Source organism: Phascolarctos cinereus, unplaced genomic scaffold, assembly GCF_003287225.1.
Source record: "Phascolarctos cinereus isolate Bilbo 61053 unplaced genomic scaffold, phaCin_HiC Scaffold_726;HRSCAF=1367, whole genome shotgun sequence".
NCBI lineage: Eukaryota > Metazoa > Chordata > Mammalia > Diprotodontia > Phascolarctidae > Phascolarctos > Phascolarctos cinereus.
Window position 1 is genome coordinate 217,124,988 of NW_027556098.1, and position 18,785 is coordinate 217,143,772.

At 37.2% G+C, this 18,785-nt stretch overlaps 1 protein-coding gene across 1 annotated transcript in view; it reads right to left on the reverse strand.

Moving 5' to 3' along the window:
• HAT1 (histone acetyltransferase 1) overlaps positions 1–16,019 on the reverse strand; it is a 77,382-nt gene extending 61,363 nt beyond the window's left edge. The window contains exon 1 of the mRNA XM_020990964.2: positions 15,902–16,019. Within this exon, the coding sequence (XP_020846623.1) occupies positions 15,902–16,004 (103 nt within the window). The 5' untranslated portion in view covers positions 16,005–16,019. The remainder of the gene's footprint in view (positions 1–15,901) is intronic.
• Between the last annotated feature and the right edge of the window lie 2,766 nt (positions 16,020–18,785).

Here is an 18,785-nt window from a genome sequence, read left to right on the forward strand (position 1 = left end):
GTTTCCCAAGATAACTAAATCATCTTACTTCAGCCTTTCCTTATACCCACAACACCCTGAAGAAAAACCAATGTATTTGAAGTCAGAAAACCTGACTTTCAGTCACAGTTCTTCAAATTGGCTTTGTGACTCTTGGTAAGTCACAATCTTTACTTTGTCATCTAAAAAATAGGCATAATCATACCTATAACCCACATATCACTATACCTCCTTTTATGAGGAAAGCACTTTATAAACCTAAAATGTTATGTCAATTTGTTATTATTCAAGTACCGTATCTAACACTGGTTTGCCATCAACTTGCCACACAACAATAAGAAACTTGGGTCATTTGTTTTGAACAATATAGCACTGAAGATGAAAAAGTTGTAAATTGTAACATGTCCTACAAAAACCAAAATATTTTCCTTTTAACAACCCCATGAGGCAAATAGCAGCACAGTTTATAGATTAAGGAGAGGCCCAGAGAAATTAATGAGTAGCCTGGGAGGGTAGTGAGGGAGCATTACATAGCTATCAGAAAAAGGATTCAAATTTGAGCTTCCTAGGTCCAAATCTGGTATACTTTTCCCTAACTCAAGCAGCTTCTCATCAGGTCTGTACTCTAAGCCTGTCTAGCTAGCCTGGCAAGACCTGCTAGCACTTGTATTCTTTTGGCATGACCTTTGAAGAGGAGATAATAATGCTAAACTAAAGTCACTTCCACAGTAAGCTAGACAGCTTTGCTGAAATCTTTCAGTTTGATTTAATATTGGATATAAAAAAGTTAGTCTCTATGCATACTTACTAGAACAACAGCTTTGGTGCAACTGCTGCCAATGAAGCAGAATTTCATTTTCAATGCAGCATTATTACTCAAGATACTTCTTCTATATATATACATATACATATATGTGTGTGTGTGTGTGTGTGTGTGTGTGTGTGTGTGTGTGTGTGTGTATATACATATATATATGTATATGGCTTTTCTAATGTGTACAGCCCTTTTTGTTCTAGATTTTTAAGTATCACTAAAATATCCATAAATGTGTTAAATATCTACTTTTAGGCCATGTCAGTTCATGAGTCATTTTCCTTAAGGAATTCTGCATAAATGAAATTGACTAAAAAAACCCATAAATCCTATAACAGTATTAGAGAACAGTAACAGAGGCAGCTGGTCACATAGTAAATATAGCTATTAGCCTGGAGTCAGGAAGACCTAAGTTCAATTCCAGCCTCAGATACTTAGTAATGGCATAACTCTGGGCAAGTCACTTTACATTCTATTTGCCTCAGTTTCCTCAAATGTAAAATGGGGATAATTATAGCATTTTATAGGGTTGTTGTGAGGATCAAACGAGTTATTTGTTAAAAAAAAAAGTGCTTAATACATCTGGAACATAGTCAATGCTATATAAATGCTTATTCTCTCTCTCCCTATTAGAAACCATCCTTATTTTCTTAAGAAGCTATATAAAAAAGAGTAGAATGAATAAACTAGGAAATATTATTAGACTCTACTTCTCATCATTAGTTTTGAAAAGTATATAAACTGAGACAGAGATGAATTGTATTAAAAAATTCAAGGTGCTGATAAATTTCTGTATAAAATCTTTTTTTTAAAGGTCATGTTGTCTCCTATGCATAACCTAAAACTAGGTATGCTGCAAACATCAGCAAGACCTCTGTGGGAACAAAATGGAAAAGATCATACTATGGTGACAGGATGGTACAAAGAAAAGGCTTTGCACTTCAATACTGGTCTCCTAGTTTTCCTAACAATTAAAGTAAACAAAAGTGGAAAAGGGGCCCTCAGGGGGTCACAGGTTCAAATATTTGGAGCTGGAAGGAATCCTGAAGAAAGACCATCTAGTCCAGTGCTTTGAGTCTTGACCCCATATGGGGTTGCAAAAAATTTAGCAACAGTAAAAGCTTTCTGAATGTGCAACAACCAAAAATTAATTTAAAATCACAGGTGTTTTAAAATTTAAAATCTAAGGTGTTTCTGGCAGCACTTGGCTTGCCTATATTGCATGCCTTGGTTCGGAACAAAGCATGCTCACTTTGCACTGCTCATGCCCTCAGTCCACAAAACCCAAGTGGAGGGGGAAAAGTTTAAAAGCCCTAATCTAATTCAACTCCTTCATTTTACAGATGAGGAAACTGAGGTTTAGAAACATTAAATGACTTGCCTGTGGTTACACTGGCATTGAGGTACAATTTCAACTGTGCTCCTAACTCCCCATCATGTTCTCTCTACTGCACCAAGTTACATGTTCCTGTTCTCTTCAAGTCTTCAAGAAAAGACTGGATGACCACTTATTGGCCACTTGTCTATAGCAGAGATATTTTTTCAGGAAAAGACTGTACTAGATGGCCCAGACCGTGAAATTCTATGACTAATTTTGAATCCAAGTTTTGTCACTTAACTGGCTGACAGCTCAGGTTTCTCATCTCTCTACTCAGATGGTTGACTAGACCCCTTTCCTCCATGGATTTTCAAGATAATTTTTTTTCCCTGGTTCACATTTTCCTGGTCTTGGATCCAAGTCCCACACCTAACTAGGAATATTCTCCAAGGCTCTTCCTTTTGTTTTTGTTCTTGTTGTTCAGGACTCTTTGTGACCTGACTTGGAGTTTTCTTAGCAAAGATATTGGAGTGGTTTGCCATTTTCTTCTCCAGCTCATTTGATAGATGGGGAAACTAAGGCAAATAAGGTTAAGTGACTTGCCCAGGGTCACACAGCTAGTAAGTGTATGAGGTTGGATTTGAACTCAAAAGTATCCACCTAGCTGCCCAAGATTCTTCCCTAAATTCTCTTTTCTCTCTTCAGTCCCACCAGCTACTAAGGGTCCAATTAGCATCTTTATGGAGATTACCAGATCTACAAATCCAATCTAATTCTCTGTCCAAAACTCAAGGTCCTACACAAAGCCAAATACTTATGAGACATCTTTATCTGAATGCCCTACGGGCATTTCAAACTAAAATTCATTATTTTTCCCCAAAACCTACCCCAATTCCTAATTTATCTATTTCTGTTGAGGGTACCACTGTCCTTCCAGCCATCCAGATTCACAACTTCAAAGTCCTCCTCCACTTTTCATTCACTTTCAACCTCTACAACTATCTGGCAAGGTTGATAGATTCTACCGATACAATTCATCTTTTTCTTCCCCTTTACATGACCACCCCCCTGCTAAAGTTCAAGATATCATCAAGTCATGCCTGAGCTATTATACCAGCTTCCTAATTAGCCCTAAGGATCAAGAGGCTTCTTTGCCTCACCATTCCCTACAGAATATGACATAAATTCTCTGTAATTTACAAACAGATTTATACAATCACCTCCTCTCCTGTGGACCACTGTAATAGTGTCCCAATTAACCTCTCTAGTTCAAGTCTTTTTCCTTTTCAATCTACCCTCCACATATGCCACAGTGATTTTCCTAAAGTGCAGGTTCCAGTGGTTCTCTATTACCTCCAGGATCAAATATGAAGTCCCTAGTGCAGTATTTAAAGCTCTTCACAACCTGCACCCTTCCCACATATCCAATTTCTTACATTTTACTCCCTGCTCCACACACTACAATCCAGCTATACTGACTGACTGACTTACTGTTCTTCACCCAGGACACAGTATTTTGTCATCTCCCATCTCTATGCTTTTGCAGTGGCTGACCCCTCATTCTCAGAATGTTTTCCCTCCTCACCTTGGCCTCTTAGAATCCTTGGCTTCCTACAAGCCTTATCTCAAAAGGTCACTTCTGCAAGAAGCCTTTCCCAGTCCCCCTAGTAGTTAGGAGGTCACCTTCTAATCTACTGTGTATGTACCTAATTGCATATTGTCTCCCCTATTAGAATGTAAGCTCCTTAAATGCAGAGAAATGCTTTTTTTTCCCCTATCTATCCCCAACATTTAGCATGGTCTCTGGCACTATAAGCATTTAATAAATGCTTGCTGATTAATTGATAAAATCACTCCATAGAGTTATCTAGTCTACACAGAAAAAAGGCATAACTTTGACTTAAAATTATCTAGTACTTACAATAATATTTTAAATAAAATAATGCTAAATACCTCCTGATAGTCATTATTCATCTTCTAATTTGTAAGGGCTTTAAAATATTACAGAATATAAAAGTATGGGGCTTTAGAATTTTATGAAAAGGATTTAAAATACAGTATGGACATATTCATAACAACTCTATAATAGCAAAAAAAAAAAAAGAAAAAGAAAAGAAACCATGTCCAACTTGTGAAATGGCAGAAAAACTTACAGTATGTAAATATGTTGGATTATTAAACTATAAAAAATAGTGAATATGAGGCTAGGGAATGCCCTACATGAAGTGATAATGAACAAGACAAAACCGAATCTACATCCACAAAAATGAAGACAATTTCAAATGGCAACAAAACTCACATCAACAACAATGAATAAGATTGTTAACAACTTGTAAAGCATATACCTCTACCAATTATTTTAACAAATGGAAAACAGTGCAGGACCACACATCCTATCTCTCATAATCACAAGCTATTTTACTTAACTATTTTGAGGAATTGTACGTGGTGGGGAATTCAATATTTCAGTGTCTGCTACATACATGCCACTGTACTAGGTGCCATGGGCAGATACAAAGATGCGTAGGTCTCACAAGAACATGGGTCATACAGATGGGTCAATGTGAAAATATCACATTACTATAAAAACAACTCTGACTTTGACAATAAGTCAGTACCATAATTTTGCACTTGAAGGATAACTTATAATGTATCAACATGTCATATATTTATAAAGCAAAACAAAAATCTATCAATATAATCTTCTTAGAAACTAGTTTTAATCACTTAAAAAGATGCCAGTTTGATGTTTCTAAACACATATACTCGTAGTTGTAGTACAGTGTACCTGGGATAGCCTCCTGCACATAGCAGACACTCAAATATCTGGTGAATAAATTTACCAGAATCTATTGTTTTAGAAAGTAATAGAAATTCTTTTTATTTAGACTAGTAGATGTTGCAACTTATATAATGTGCTTTGCAAAAGATGACAATATATTAGAAACCAAAGACAACAGAATCAAAACAGTAGATGATACACTAGATACAATATTATTTAAAACCTTAATTAATGGATATATTCAGTGAAAACTAGGTTAAATGAATTTTCATTTCAATTGGGGAGGAGATAACCTTTTGATTTCAGCCCAAGTTGAAAATAATTGAGGGGTGTGGTGTGAAGAAACCAACCTTGTATAAAGTATTCATTTTGATTTAAACATTAAGCACCAGCTATACAAAATATGTAAGACACTATGTTGGCATTTCAAAATGTACAGTATTAAAAACAAAATCAAATCATTGATTATAGGAACTTATAACACTTCAAGATGTAGTACTGTAGATGTGGTGGCAGAAATATAAAATAAGTATGTTCTGATTTTTAGGATACATCTGGGAAGTAATTTTGCTTTTCTTTTTAAAAGAAGAAAACACTTTAATATAAGTTTCTGTTCTTATTTCTTTCTCTTAAGAGTTGACACAGCATAGGATCTACGGTTTCAATATGGGTAAGTCTTCTAAAAGTATATTCTGAAACCCACTAAATACTTCCATATCCTGTAATATTCTCGCTCATACCCTTAGAAACATCCTCCATGGGGCATCAATCTCTTAAGATTATGTAGGCAACAATGTAGCAGGTGGACTACTCTTCTTGTTCTTGCTACTTGACCAGTCCTATCTTTCCAATCAAATATCTTTGGTGATATATTTTATGATACTTTTTACACACAATTCACTGTTGCTAATGTGCTATAGCCTAGTTACATCCACTTTATCACTCCATTACCCTTTACATGATCTATAATTTGAATCTGGAGAATTTGGTATTACAATTCTTAGCCAAGTGGCACCATCTGAAAAATATTAGTATTAAAAAAGACTGGTTTTATTTTAGTGAAGAGCTTGAGGTTACTGGATGTACTGTTCAATTTCCCAAATGCTGTCTAGTCCCTTATCTTCCTCCTACTCTGTTCTAGGCTCAGCTTACTGTCCATCTGCTATATTTCTCCAACAGATAAGTACTTCATTCCCACAGTCTCTATCCAATTCAACAAACATTTATCAAACATCAATTCAGCGCCAAGCATTGTGTGAAATTTTAGATTACAAAGACAAAAATAAAAATACTCCTTCCCTAAAGGATACGACCTCTAAGTCAAGATGGGTCAAGACGGGAGCAATGGAGAACTTTTTTTTAAAGGGCCTAAAAGATGGGGGAAAATTGTGGGAAAGGTCCTCTAACTACAATTCCAACACTCTTTCTACTGTATTACGCTGCTTTTCACATTACACTGTTTTTGCAATTTTTTAATGTAGTTACACAGTATTTTATGTTTTTCAAAAAATACACTGTACTAAGATCTTTTGTTATTTATATCATCTACATTTCCTCTTATATTTCTTCCCTTACCCCCTCCCAGAGAACCATCCTTCATGATAAACAGAAGGGGGGGACATTTTGTAAGATTAATCAATATATGAAAAGCCTGAACTTATATGCAGTGTTGCATAACCATGGTCCCCCCACCTCTGCAAAAAACAGTGAGGTGAAGGAGGTGTCATCTATGTCTTTGAAGCCAAGCTTGATCACTATAATTTTGAAGAACTCAGTTTTGTTTTCTTATTCTTTCACTTACATTTCTGTAGTGATTGTTTATGTATATTTTTTCTGGTTCTGCTTGTTTCATTTGCATCAGTTCATGAAAGTCTTTCCTTGTCTATCCGCATTCATCATGCCTATTGTTCCTTTTAGCACAGTAAGGTATTACATTATGTTCATGTACCAATTTATTTAAGATATTCCCCAATCAACTAGCATAATTTGTTTCCAGTTTTTTGTTACCACAGGGAGTGCTATTACATTTGGGTATATCATGGGACTTTTCCTAGCAATGGTAATTTATGCCAAAGGGCATGGACATATCAGTCACTTTTCAAATTGCTTTCCTGAATGGTTGGACCAATTCACAAAGCCATCAATAATGCATTCATTGGCATGCCCTTTCATTTTTATAACCCCTCGAAAAGTGACAACTTCTGTTTTTGTCAGATGTGCCAATTTGCTGGTTATAAGGCAAAACCTCAAGGTCGTAATTTGCATTTCTTATTATTAGTAATTTAAAGCATTCTTCTGTAAGGCTGTTAATTATTTACAATTCTTTTGAAAACTGTTCATATCCTTGACCATTTCTCTATTGGAGAATGGCTTTTGGATTTAGATATTTCTTCGACTTGCCTATATACATTATATGCCCAAAAATCTTAGTACGGTTTAAGAATTTATGACCCTCTATTGATCATATTCAAAGGTATATAATCAGATTTACTCCTAATTTTTTTTGGTAACATTATCTCTAATAATCAGGGGTTTTAGCCATTTTAAATTTATTGTGGAATTTCATAAAAGCTGTTGGCCTAAAACTAATTTCTAGTTTTCCTGGTAATTCTTTCCTGGGATTCAATTATTTCTTTAACAGTACTATAATAGCACTGCAATTTTGTATGTTACTATTTCTTATCAACACATTTTATTTCTTTCAATGTTTATTAACATAGTGCTTTGCACATATTAGTAAGAAGAGCAATATCTACTGAATTTTTTTCAGCAATATTTTTAGTCATCAAAGATTTAAGAAAAGTTTCTACACATAAAGAAAAAAAGCATAAAACTTTGCACATTAATCCCTACTATGTAAAAGTTTCTATTTTCATAGTTATAGTATCAAAAGGAATATTTCCTAATTCAAGAAATAAATACAAATTTCCAAATATAACAACACACATGGGAAAAAATAATAATAAATGTCAGATAAAAGACAGATATAAAAAATGTATAGGAATCTCAGGTCTACAATAGCTTATAGACTCAAAATATATACAAAGTGATCACAAATTAAGAGGTAAGTTTATATAATCATAAAGATAGGAAGATAAATTATCTTTTTTGTTTAATGCTTAAGTTTATTTTTGTTGTTTTTAATATAAAATGTTAATTATCCAAAGCAAACTAAGTATTACATAGACTTAATTCTACCCTCTATTTTTACCCTTTTAGGGAGATAAAGAAATAAAAACTAACTACAAAGCACTTTAAGGTTTGCAAAGCACTGTACATATATTACATCATTTGACTTACACAACAGCCCTGTGAAGTATTATTATTACCCCCAGTTTGTAGATAAGGAAAATGAGAATGAGAGAGGTTAAATGACTTGCCCAAGGTCACAGTTACTACAAGTGACTATGGAAAGGCTCAAAGTAAGGTGTTCCTCACTCCAAGTACGTATTCCACTGGTACCCTCAGCAACTTGCATTAATCTCTTAAGATCATCCATTTACTAAAGGATAGTGACAACAGACAGTAGAATCCAGGTCATCTAAAATTTCCCCCTTTACAATAAAATTACTAGAAGAAAAAAGAGACAGACTAGAGTTCCTAGAAAAAAAAATAAGGGAAAAAGTACTTGTGAGTTAAAAAAGGTTGATGGTGCATCTAAGATTTCCTTTCTGTTGTGGATTTTAAAAGATCATAATGATAAATGCTTACATAACCAAAAGTAATCTGGGATTACAAATTCCACTAGTTCTCTAATTTCAAGGGAAGTAGTATGGGGCAGACAGTAGAATAAGAATCCCAATCCAATCTTAATATTTACTTATAAGGATATTTTAGCTCACAGAATTTAAGAGATGGAGGTGACCTGAGAGAGTACCTGCACTGGCAGATCCAACAGCCTTGCATCCTTACTTGGAGAAGCCAGGATAAACATTAAGAAGTGATTTAAAGTAGGTAAAGCCAATGCTGACCAGCAAATAAAGAACATGCTGTCAGGTCTTTAGTTTAACTGTTTGAATAGGCAAGGACCAGTTTATAGGAGCCTCTAATATAGTTTTTAAAAGTAAATTGAAGAAGAGGTACAGAATTATTCAGGGAAACATTTAAAAATCTTATTTTTAAAAATTAATTTATTTCTAGTTTGCAGCATTCACTTCCATAACATTTTGAGTTTTAAATTTTCTCCCGTCTCCTCCCTTCTCCCCAAGACAGTGTGCAATATGATATAGGCTCTACTTATACATTCATATTAAACAAATTTTCAAGTTAGTCATGACATAAAGAAGAATTAGAACTAATGGAATGAACCACAAGGAAGAAGAAACAAAACAACAAAAGAAAAGGAGAGCAAAAAGTTTGCTTCCATCTGCACTCAGACTCCTGAGTTCTTTCTCTGGATTTTTAGATAGTACTTTCCATTGTGAGTCTTTTGGAGCTGTCCCTGCATCACTGAGAAGAGTTAAATCTATCAAAGTCAGTCATCGCACAATGTGATTGTTACTGTGTACAACATTCTCCTGGTTCTGCTCATTTCACTCAGCATCAGTTCATATAAGTCTTTTCAGGTTTTTCTGAAGTCCTCCTGCTCATCACTTCTTACAGCACAATAGCATTCCATTACATTCATTTACCACAATTTATTCAGCCACTCCCTAACTGATGGGCATCCCCTCAATTTCCAATTCTTTGCCACCACAAAAAGAGCTGCTACAAATAAAAAATCTTAATTTTTTAAGAAGGGTTAGAAAGGTGAATATACACAGTAGCCTCTTAGTTGATTATGTCTGATTTAGGGTAAAACTGCCTATAAAACATAAAACTTCACAGATTTTTAAGACCTCTCGTAAATAAATCTCTCAGTCTCAACTTGTTCATCCAAAAATAAATAAGTAAATAAGCAGATAAATAAATAAACAAGTGAATAAATAAATAAGAGGTTGGATTAGACAAAACAGAATTTTTTTTCTGTTAAAACACTCACACACACACACACACACACACACACACACACAAGTATACTAAGAAGTATAATATACTTTTCCTTAATATGACTGAGTATTATCTAAAACCAAAAGCAAGAATTATATGTAAAGGAGACTAAACAGAGGCCTTTTCAGTAAGATCAGAAGTAAAGTGAGGATGTCCAGTATGACTACTATTATTTGACATAGTGGTAGAAATGCTAGAAATTGAGGGAATAAGCAGAAGCAACAAGGAAATAAAACTATCACCTTTTTGGGGGGGGGCTAGGCAATGGGGTTAAGTGACTTGCCCAGGGTCACACAGCTAGTAAGTGTTATATGTCTGAGGCTGGATTTGAACTCAGGTCCTCCTGAATCCAGGGCCAGTCTTCTATCCACTGTGCCACCTAGCTGCCCCTAAAACTATGACTTTTTGCAGGTGATATGGTCTACTTTTAAAAAGTCAATAAAAAATTAATTGAGATAATAACTTTAGCAAATTTGCAGCACATAAAATAAGTCTACATAAACAATCAGCATCTATGTATGTTACACCCAGCAGGAAGAGACTGAAAAAGAAATTCCATTCAAAATTGACTACAGAAAGCATAAACTATCTGGGAATTTACCTAGCTAGATACACAAATTAAGACAGACCTAAATAACTGGAAGTATATTAATTGCTCATTACTGGAATGGGCTAATAAATAACAATGACAATACGACCTAAATCAATTTGCTTATTTAATGTTGTACCAAATTACCAAATGATTACTATAAAGTAGACAAAATAACAGAATTCATAAGGAGTAATAAAAGAACAAGAATCTCATGGGAAATAATAAAAAGAAGTAGCAAGGAAGGAAACCTAGGAATACTATATCTCAAACTACACTAAAAAGCAGTAATTTTTAAAATAATTTAGTATTGGTTAAAAAAAGGTCAATCAGTGGAACAGATTAGGAGCCTAGTGTTTGTTAAAACTCTAAAACCTCAACTACTGGACTAAGGATTCCCCATTTCATAAAAACTTCTGGGAAAACTGGAAAGCTGTCTGACAAACTGGGAATAAAGCAAAAATCTCACATGACAACAAAGTAATTTTTCAGGTGGGTCTGACTCTTCTTGAATCCTTTTTTGGGATTTTCCTGGCAAGGATACTGGAGTGGTTCAACATTTCCTTCTCCAGATCATTTTACAAATGAGGAAACTGGGGCAAATAGAGTTCAGTGATTTGCCCAGGATCACACAGCTAATAAATGTCAGAGGCCAAGCCTTGAACTCAAGTCTTCCTAACTCCAGGCCTGGCACTCTATCCACTGTGCCACCTAGCTACCTTTTAAATCTCACACAATGTACAGCCAGCTAAGTGGATACATGACCTATTTTAAGGTCAAATCAGAAGAGCAAGAAAGGGAAAACTATTTAAAACTATGGAAAGGGATCGAATTCATGAGTCAGACAATAAATATTTATTAAACATTTACTATACCAAGGTACTATGCTCGCCCTGGAACTGCTTCCCTATTCTGGAATATCCATCTATTTCTGCAGCTTTCTCACAGTGGAACACTTCTCTGCCATTCAGACCCTTTCCTCCCATTGCCAAGTCCCTCTGTGGTGGGGGTGGAGCCCTCCATTTCAGACTTTCTGAACTTCAAAACCACCCCCCCAAGTCTACATATCTCCTTAGCCACCTCTTCAGATCCCTTCTGTGCATTTCCTTCCTCCAGGTAAGCCCCTTGAAGGCAAGGAATGTCTCTTTTGCTTGTATCTCCAGTACTTAGTCTAGTGTCAGGCACACAGTATTGTTGGTAGAGCTGTGAAATAGTATAGCTGGTCCTAGAAAGCAGTTTGGAACTATGCCCAAGTCACTAAACCATATATACCCTTTGAATGCGAGGTATACAATTATTAGGCCTTTAGCCCAAAAAGAGAATAAAGAGATCCTTCTGTGCAAGAATGTTTATATGACCATCAATAGGGGACATGCTTGAACAAGCTGTGGTAGGTGAATGCAATGGTATTCTTGTACCAGAATAAATTATAATAGAGAAGGTTTCAGAAAAACCTGAAATGACTGGTATGAACTGAGGCAGAGTAAAGTAGGTGGAACTTACATACATTAACAATAACATTGCAAAGAAAAACAACTTTGAAATACTTAAGGCCTGGGTTCAATGAACCAGTGATGAAGCATACTACTCACTTCCTCAGACAGAGGCAATGGACTCAATGTGCAGAATGAAATACACATTTTTGGAAATGGCCAGTGTGGGGATTTGTTTTGCTTGACTATTTGTTACAACAGTTTTATTCTTCTCCCCTATCCAAGGGAGGTAAGCTATTAATAGGGTTGCCACCCCCAAAAAGAAAGAGAGAAGAAGGAAGGAAGATAGGTCAGTGAAGCATTTAAATGCATAGAAAGAAACAGAAGGAAGGCCAGAAGGAAACAATGACAAGCAGGACAGTGTTGAAAATTAAATGTTGAATATACTATATACTTAAAAGGAAAACCAAGTTGTATGTCATAAAAGACGTGTGGCTTCATGTACAATCCTCTTATTCTGTTACTTTGTATATGAAAATGCTCATTTCATTTGGTGTTTAAGAGCAGGATAACATATATCTATACAAATCAAGTAAAATTCCCAAATCATTACAAAAGATAAAATTCTATGACTAGATTTTATCCAAGTTTCCTTCAGGCACTAAAATTTTATGATTCTACACTTGAAGATATACAATGTTTGCAAAATTAGAGAAAACATGTCAATTAAAACAACTGAGTTTTGCAGGCAGTTTTCTTAAAAAACAAAGAACAGACTGACTACCTATGAAAATATTAACCAAGGGGCAGCTAGGTGGTGCAGTGGATAGAGCACTGGCCCTGGAGTCAGCAGGCCCTGAGTTAAAATCTGACCTCGGACTCATAACACTCACTAGCTGTGTGACTCTGGGCAAGTCACTTAACCCCAAATGCCTCACTAAAAAAAAAAATTAACCAAATTCATCTTCATTCAAGACCTCAATTGTATAGATTTAACAATAATGAATAAAATGAGCATGGGATACATCTAACACAAGCTTCAAATAGAAATATTCTACTGGTTGGATAAATAGCCTCTGAAATAAACTACTAAATCACTTGTCTCTACCCATATAGAACCTTATAGCCTAGAATCAGGAGGACCAATGTTTGAAATCTGATCTCACACATGTTCTACCTGTATGATCCTGGGCAAGTCACTTAACTTGTTTTGTTCAGTTTCCACAACTATAAAATGGGGAAAACAATAGTACCTACCTCCCATGGTTATAATGAGGATTAATAAAAATTAAATTTTAGAAGAGTTTAGCACAGTACCTGGCACACAATAGGCACCACATAAGGGTTTACCTCCCCACCCCCATATTTGTATACTAAGTAAAGAAAAATGGACCTTTGTGGCACAGTGAAAAGAACAATGTAAACAGACCTGATTGGATTAACCTGAACAAAAGAATTAATTTTTCTGCTGCTGTTTCCTCATGTGTAAAATAAGAGGGTTAGATCAGATGGTACTGCCTGAGTCTAAAACTCTATGATTTGTTGTAGGTGTCCTATATTCTTACACATGCTTTGAAATGTAAAATGTGCTATTAAAGCTAATAAAAACAAACTATATTAAATAGCATAGTTCAACTTTACTTTGAATCAACAGGACAGACTATCTCATTTGAGTTTTATTAAAGCCTAACAGGGAAAAAGGAATTACAAGTTTGGTTGTAGTAGGAAGAAAGAGGAATATATAGTTCTTTATACCCAATATTAAAAATTTAGGATACAAATTTTTGAATCTTGATATTAATCTTTCCTTTAGATTCAGTATATAAAAATCTGTACACACAAATCAATTCTGCTTAAATCACTCCAAAGGAAACACAGATCTGGTCCAAAATAAGAAATTACTATAATACATACCCTTCTCTTTTCAAACTAAATTGACTTAAAGCATATTCCTAATTAATTTCATCATATATACATCATTTCATTTTTCAGTAATATTAATAAATACTACAGTTTAAAGGGAAGGACTTAAGGAAAAGTATATAGTAACAAAATCAAACCTTGAAGTCAGGTTAATTTGCAGCAAAGCAAGATAAAAGGTTCTTATTTTAGCTAGAATTCATTCATTAAATAGATTTAGTGAAGTAGTCCTTTAAAGCAAATTATAAAACTTAAAGAAAATATAGGTACTCTGAGCTCACTAGACTTACACTGAGGCAGAAGGAGTGAGAGAATAAACTACAAACAACAATTACATAGTTACAATGTATTCTTAATTTCTGTATTCCAGTGTTGAGCAAAAGATATCATATATCTTACATAGTATAAATTATGTTACATAGTATAAATTATCTTACACACATCCCTTGATTTAAGTCTTACAACAGCCCAGGAACATTAAGCAAGGCAGGGTATTCTCATCCCCATTTTACGGATGTAGATGCTTAAGTTCAGAGAGGGAATTAAGTAGAATAGGAAAGAACAGTGGATTCTAAATCAGAAAATCTGGGTTCCGGTACTAGTTTTGCCACTTATTATGTACTAGTCCAAGATCAGGTGCTCTGCAAAGTAAGGACACTGGATAAAATTATGCCAAATATATCCATTTAAATCTAGCAATTCTGTGCCTTTAGACTAATGTGTTGAAGGTCAAACAACCAGCGGCCTCAAACATAGGTTGTATCCTAGGCAATCAGTCTTTGAAATGCCAGGTGCTTTTGCTATAATTTTTCTGGACTGGGCAGCTAGGTGGCACAGTGCTGGTCCTGGAGTCGAGAAGACTCATCCTCCTGAGTTCAAATCTAGCCTCAGAAACTTATTAGCTGTGTGACCCTGGACAAGTCACTTACCCTTGTTTGCCTCAGTTTCCTCATCTGTCAAATGAGCTGGAGAAGGAAATGGCAAACTCCTCCAGTATCTTTGCCAAGAAAACCTCAAATGGGTTCACAAAGATTCTGACACGACTAAACAATAACAACACAAAATTTAAAAAAACTAATAAAAACCGAATTATATTAAATACTATAACTTAACTCTACTCTGAATTAACGGGATAGACTATCTCATTTGAGTTTTATTAAAGCCTAATATGGAAAAAGAATTAAGAGTTTGGTCATAGTGGGAAGATAAAGGTAGACATTAATGCAATGTTAATGTCTGAAAGAAGTTCCAGCCCTCGAGGTACTTTTTTTTCTACACAGGAGGCCAGTACATACACTTGTAATGGTTTGAAAACGTCTACCACAGAGATAAAGCCAAATCAAGGTAAGACTATCACAAAGTGGGGAGGCTGGAGGGGGCAAAGTAGGGTCAATACAACATAACAAAGCGGGGGGGAGGGGGGGCTTCCCCTCCCCCGCACTTGCAGCCTAAAAGGAGGTCTAGGGCTTGGGGCAGGTGTACAACAACCCGCTTCCCGAGCTGAAGCTAAATGGAATCCGGGAGACCCTAAACTGAAGTGGCCTCAAGGTGAGAGGTGAGGGGAGACCAGAAGCAGATCTGACAGCGGGGCGAGTGGTCCCAAAACCGCGGGAAAAGAGGCTCGGGGCGGGGCCTCGAGGCGTCGCCGACGCCGTCAGCTCCGGGCCGGGGAGGTGTCGCTGTCAGCCGGCGGGAGGAAGGGCGCTCGCGACCGAACTGACGAGGCAGGGGTGGGGGGAGGGGCCAGACGAACGCCAGGCCAGACGCGCCAGGGGTCGGGGAGGGGGGAGAGCCGCCCGGCCGAGGCCATGCCCTCCGCAGTCCGGCTGCCCCGAGCACTGACGGCCCCAATGGCGCCGAGGTCTGGACCGCGGCTGGAAGAGGAAAAGGAGAGACGGGCAAGGGAGCGAGAGCCAGAGTCCCGAGCTTGCCCTCCAACGGCAGGGCACACAGCTCGCTGCGGCCCCCCCTCCCACTTCGGGCCGGCTGAGGCCTCCGCCGCCGCCACCTCGGCATCCCGTCCCCAGGGCCTCCCCGCCCCCTTTCCCCCCTAGGTAAACTTTTCCCGGGAACTTACCCGCCATTTCCGTGCAGCAAGCTGAAGCGGCCGAGGAGAACGAATCAACCCGCGCGCTCCCTACCCGGAAGTGAGCGCACCGCAGTGACGTGTTTCCGCCCATTCCCGGAACGGCCGGCCAGCCGTAGAGCCAGCGTTTAGCGCGCGCAGCCTGCGGGCTCCTGGGGCGGAAGCGCCGGGGAACCTAGCGCAATCTGTTTGAAGAAGGTTGACGGCTCACCGTTGCTTAGCAACCAAGAGGGCTGACCTGCTTGTCCTCTAGCGAGGCGAAGCTGGAGGTCAAGGATCCCCAGCCCCTGAGGAGTGCTATGAATAGTCGCTGCTCTGTAGGAGTTTGTGGAGGGCTTATTTGAATAACCCTTCCCCCCTAGGAAGGCTTACTTTCAGCCTTTGGCGTCTGTTCCGAAAACCTGGATTAATACTCTCGTCTCCTGTCTCTTCCTAGTGTGGGACAGCAAAATCAAAGAAAAATGTACCCAGTCTTCTCGTTTAAATTTCTCCTGCGAGTCTCAAAGCTAACATGCTTTTCTTTGGACTCTTACAGCAAACAGTAAATGAGCCCCTGAGTAAGTAATGGTACCTGTAAGTAATATGGGTTTTTTCTCCATAAATTCGCATTTGAATCGCTAGGAAATGGAATGTATTGAAGCAATGACGGCCCCACTGAGTAACTCATCTAAGCAACAAGCATTATCAAGTGCTTACGATGTGACAGGCACAATATGTCCAAAGCACAATTTGCACCTCTAAGGACCAGGGACCCCCTGCGTTGTGAGGCTCTAAATGGCTTGTACTGCAAAGTAGGTAAGATACTGCCTGATTTTGGCCCTTGTGTTTATTAATATTTAATAGTTCTAGGTAATTTATTCTCTTGAAGAATGAAGTTCATTTAAGAACCCTAAACATTGTTTACACAGGATGACTGCTCTCAACTATTGATATGTTTGAAAGACATTTAGGAAATAGAAGGGGAAAGTTTTTCTTTAACTCCTTCCCCAACCCCATTTGACCTTGATAAGAATTCAGTAACCAGACTGAAGCAGTGAGACCAAAACTAGAATCAAGAGCAAAGTTATCTGAGGGTTCTCTTTTGCCATTGAGGTCATGTACTTTGGTGGATCTGTGTCACTGAATTAAAAACTGATCACCATCATCCTTTTTGACTCTCGTTTGTATTCTTCCATAGCTCCTCCACCGGGAATCTACCTAATGTGCTGGGAAGCTCTCCTCTAAGTCAGAGGTTCTTAACCTCGGGTGTATGATTAAAAAACCAACAACTATATTTTGAAAACTGTATTTCAATATAAACGGTTTCCTTTGTAATCATATGTGTTTTATTTTATGTATTTAAAAACATTATCCTGAGAAGGGGATCATAGGCTTCACCAGGCTGCCAAAAGGGTCGGTCTCTCTCTCTCTCTCTCTCTCTCTCTCTCTCTCTCTCTCTCTCTCTCTCTCACACACACACACACACACACACACACACACACACACACAGAGCTAAGAACCCTTGTTTTAGGTATTTTTACTTACATTGCAAGTACTAGTACAGCACTTAAAGTCCATCTGTTATCCCTTGCTCCATTCTACGTGATCAGTCCCTCTCTTTTTCTGAGCTTACATTTCCTGAATAGCATCTCTTACAGTGCAAAGAGCCCTGGATTTTTTTACTAGAGGACCTGGATTCAAAACCCAGCTCTGGAACTTGCTGTATGACCTTTTGCAAGTTAATCTCTTTAAGCTTTGGCTTTGTCATCTATAAAACAAGAAATTTGACCTCTCAGGTCCCCTCTAGCTCTGTATTATAGTTTTGTAATCTAGGTTTTATGCATAAGACATTGTGAGTCAAAAAGACAAGGATGGTATCATTATATAAGCAAAATGTTGACACCCCCCATATAAGAATTTTAACCTCTCTCCAAGTGGCAAAACTCTGAAAGACATACCAACATTGTATTTTTAGTAAAAGCACAACAGTCACCAATTTTGAGCTTTATGTGTAAGAAATCATTAAGAAGAATTAGTGTCTTCAATGCAATAAATCTTAAAAAAGATTACCAATACTGTGAAGTTAGGGTTTTAGAGAAGAAATATTAAATGCTGCTAGCAGCCGCTACCATCATTTATATATTTTCAAAGGCACTTTCTTCATAAAAACCTGTGACATAAGTAGCTAGTATATCATCAACCCCATCATGTTGCTGCCTCTGCTCAAAAGCTTTCAGTATTGCCTGTATTCTTTGGAATAAATGCAGACTCCTTAGGTTGGTTCTTAAAGGTCTCCAATCTGGTATCAACCTACTTCTCCATTTATATTTCACATTATTCCCCTTCATGTGCTTTAAAATCCTAAGAAACAGAACTGCTAGCTGTTCCTTAAATTCAGCTTCCATTTTATGCTTTAATGCACTTGCACAAGCTTTACCCCATTCCTGGAATGAATTCTCTCTTCATCACTGCTTCTAAGACTTCTCCATTTTTCTTCATAGCTCGGTTCCAGTGCTGCTTACTCTGTGAAGTCTTCTTCGAGTCTCCTGTTATTAGTGGTTTCTCCCTCCTCAAACTTCCTTGTATTAATTGTGTGTATTAATAGAATAGAATAGTAGAATGTAAGCTCTTTGAGGACCAGGTCTTTCAATTTTATCTTTACATCTTCAGCAACTTGCATAGTACTTTGCAAATAGTAGGCACTCAATAATTATATGTTAAATTGTTTTTCCAGTATGGAAATTGAGATGTAGAGTGATTTACCTAAAATAAGTGGCAGAACTGTGACTCAGACTCAGGTTTTCCTCATATAGGTCCAGTATGTTTCTGACATGTTGCCTCTAATGTTATGTAACATTTATTCACTGAATTACAAACAACAGTATCTACTTAGCAT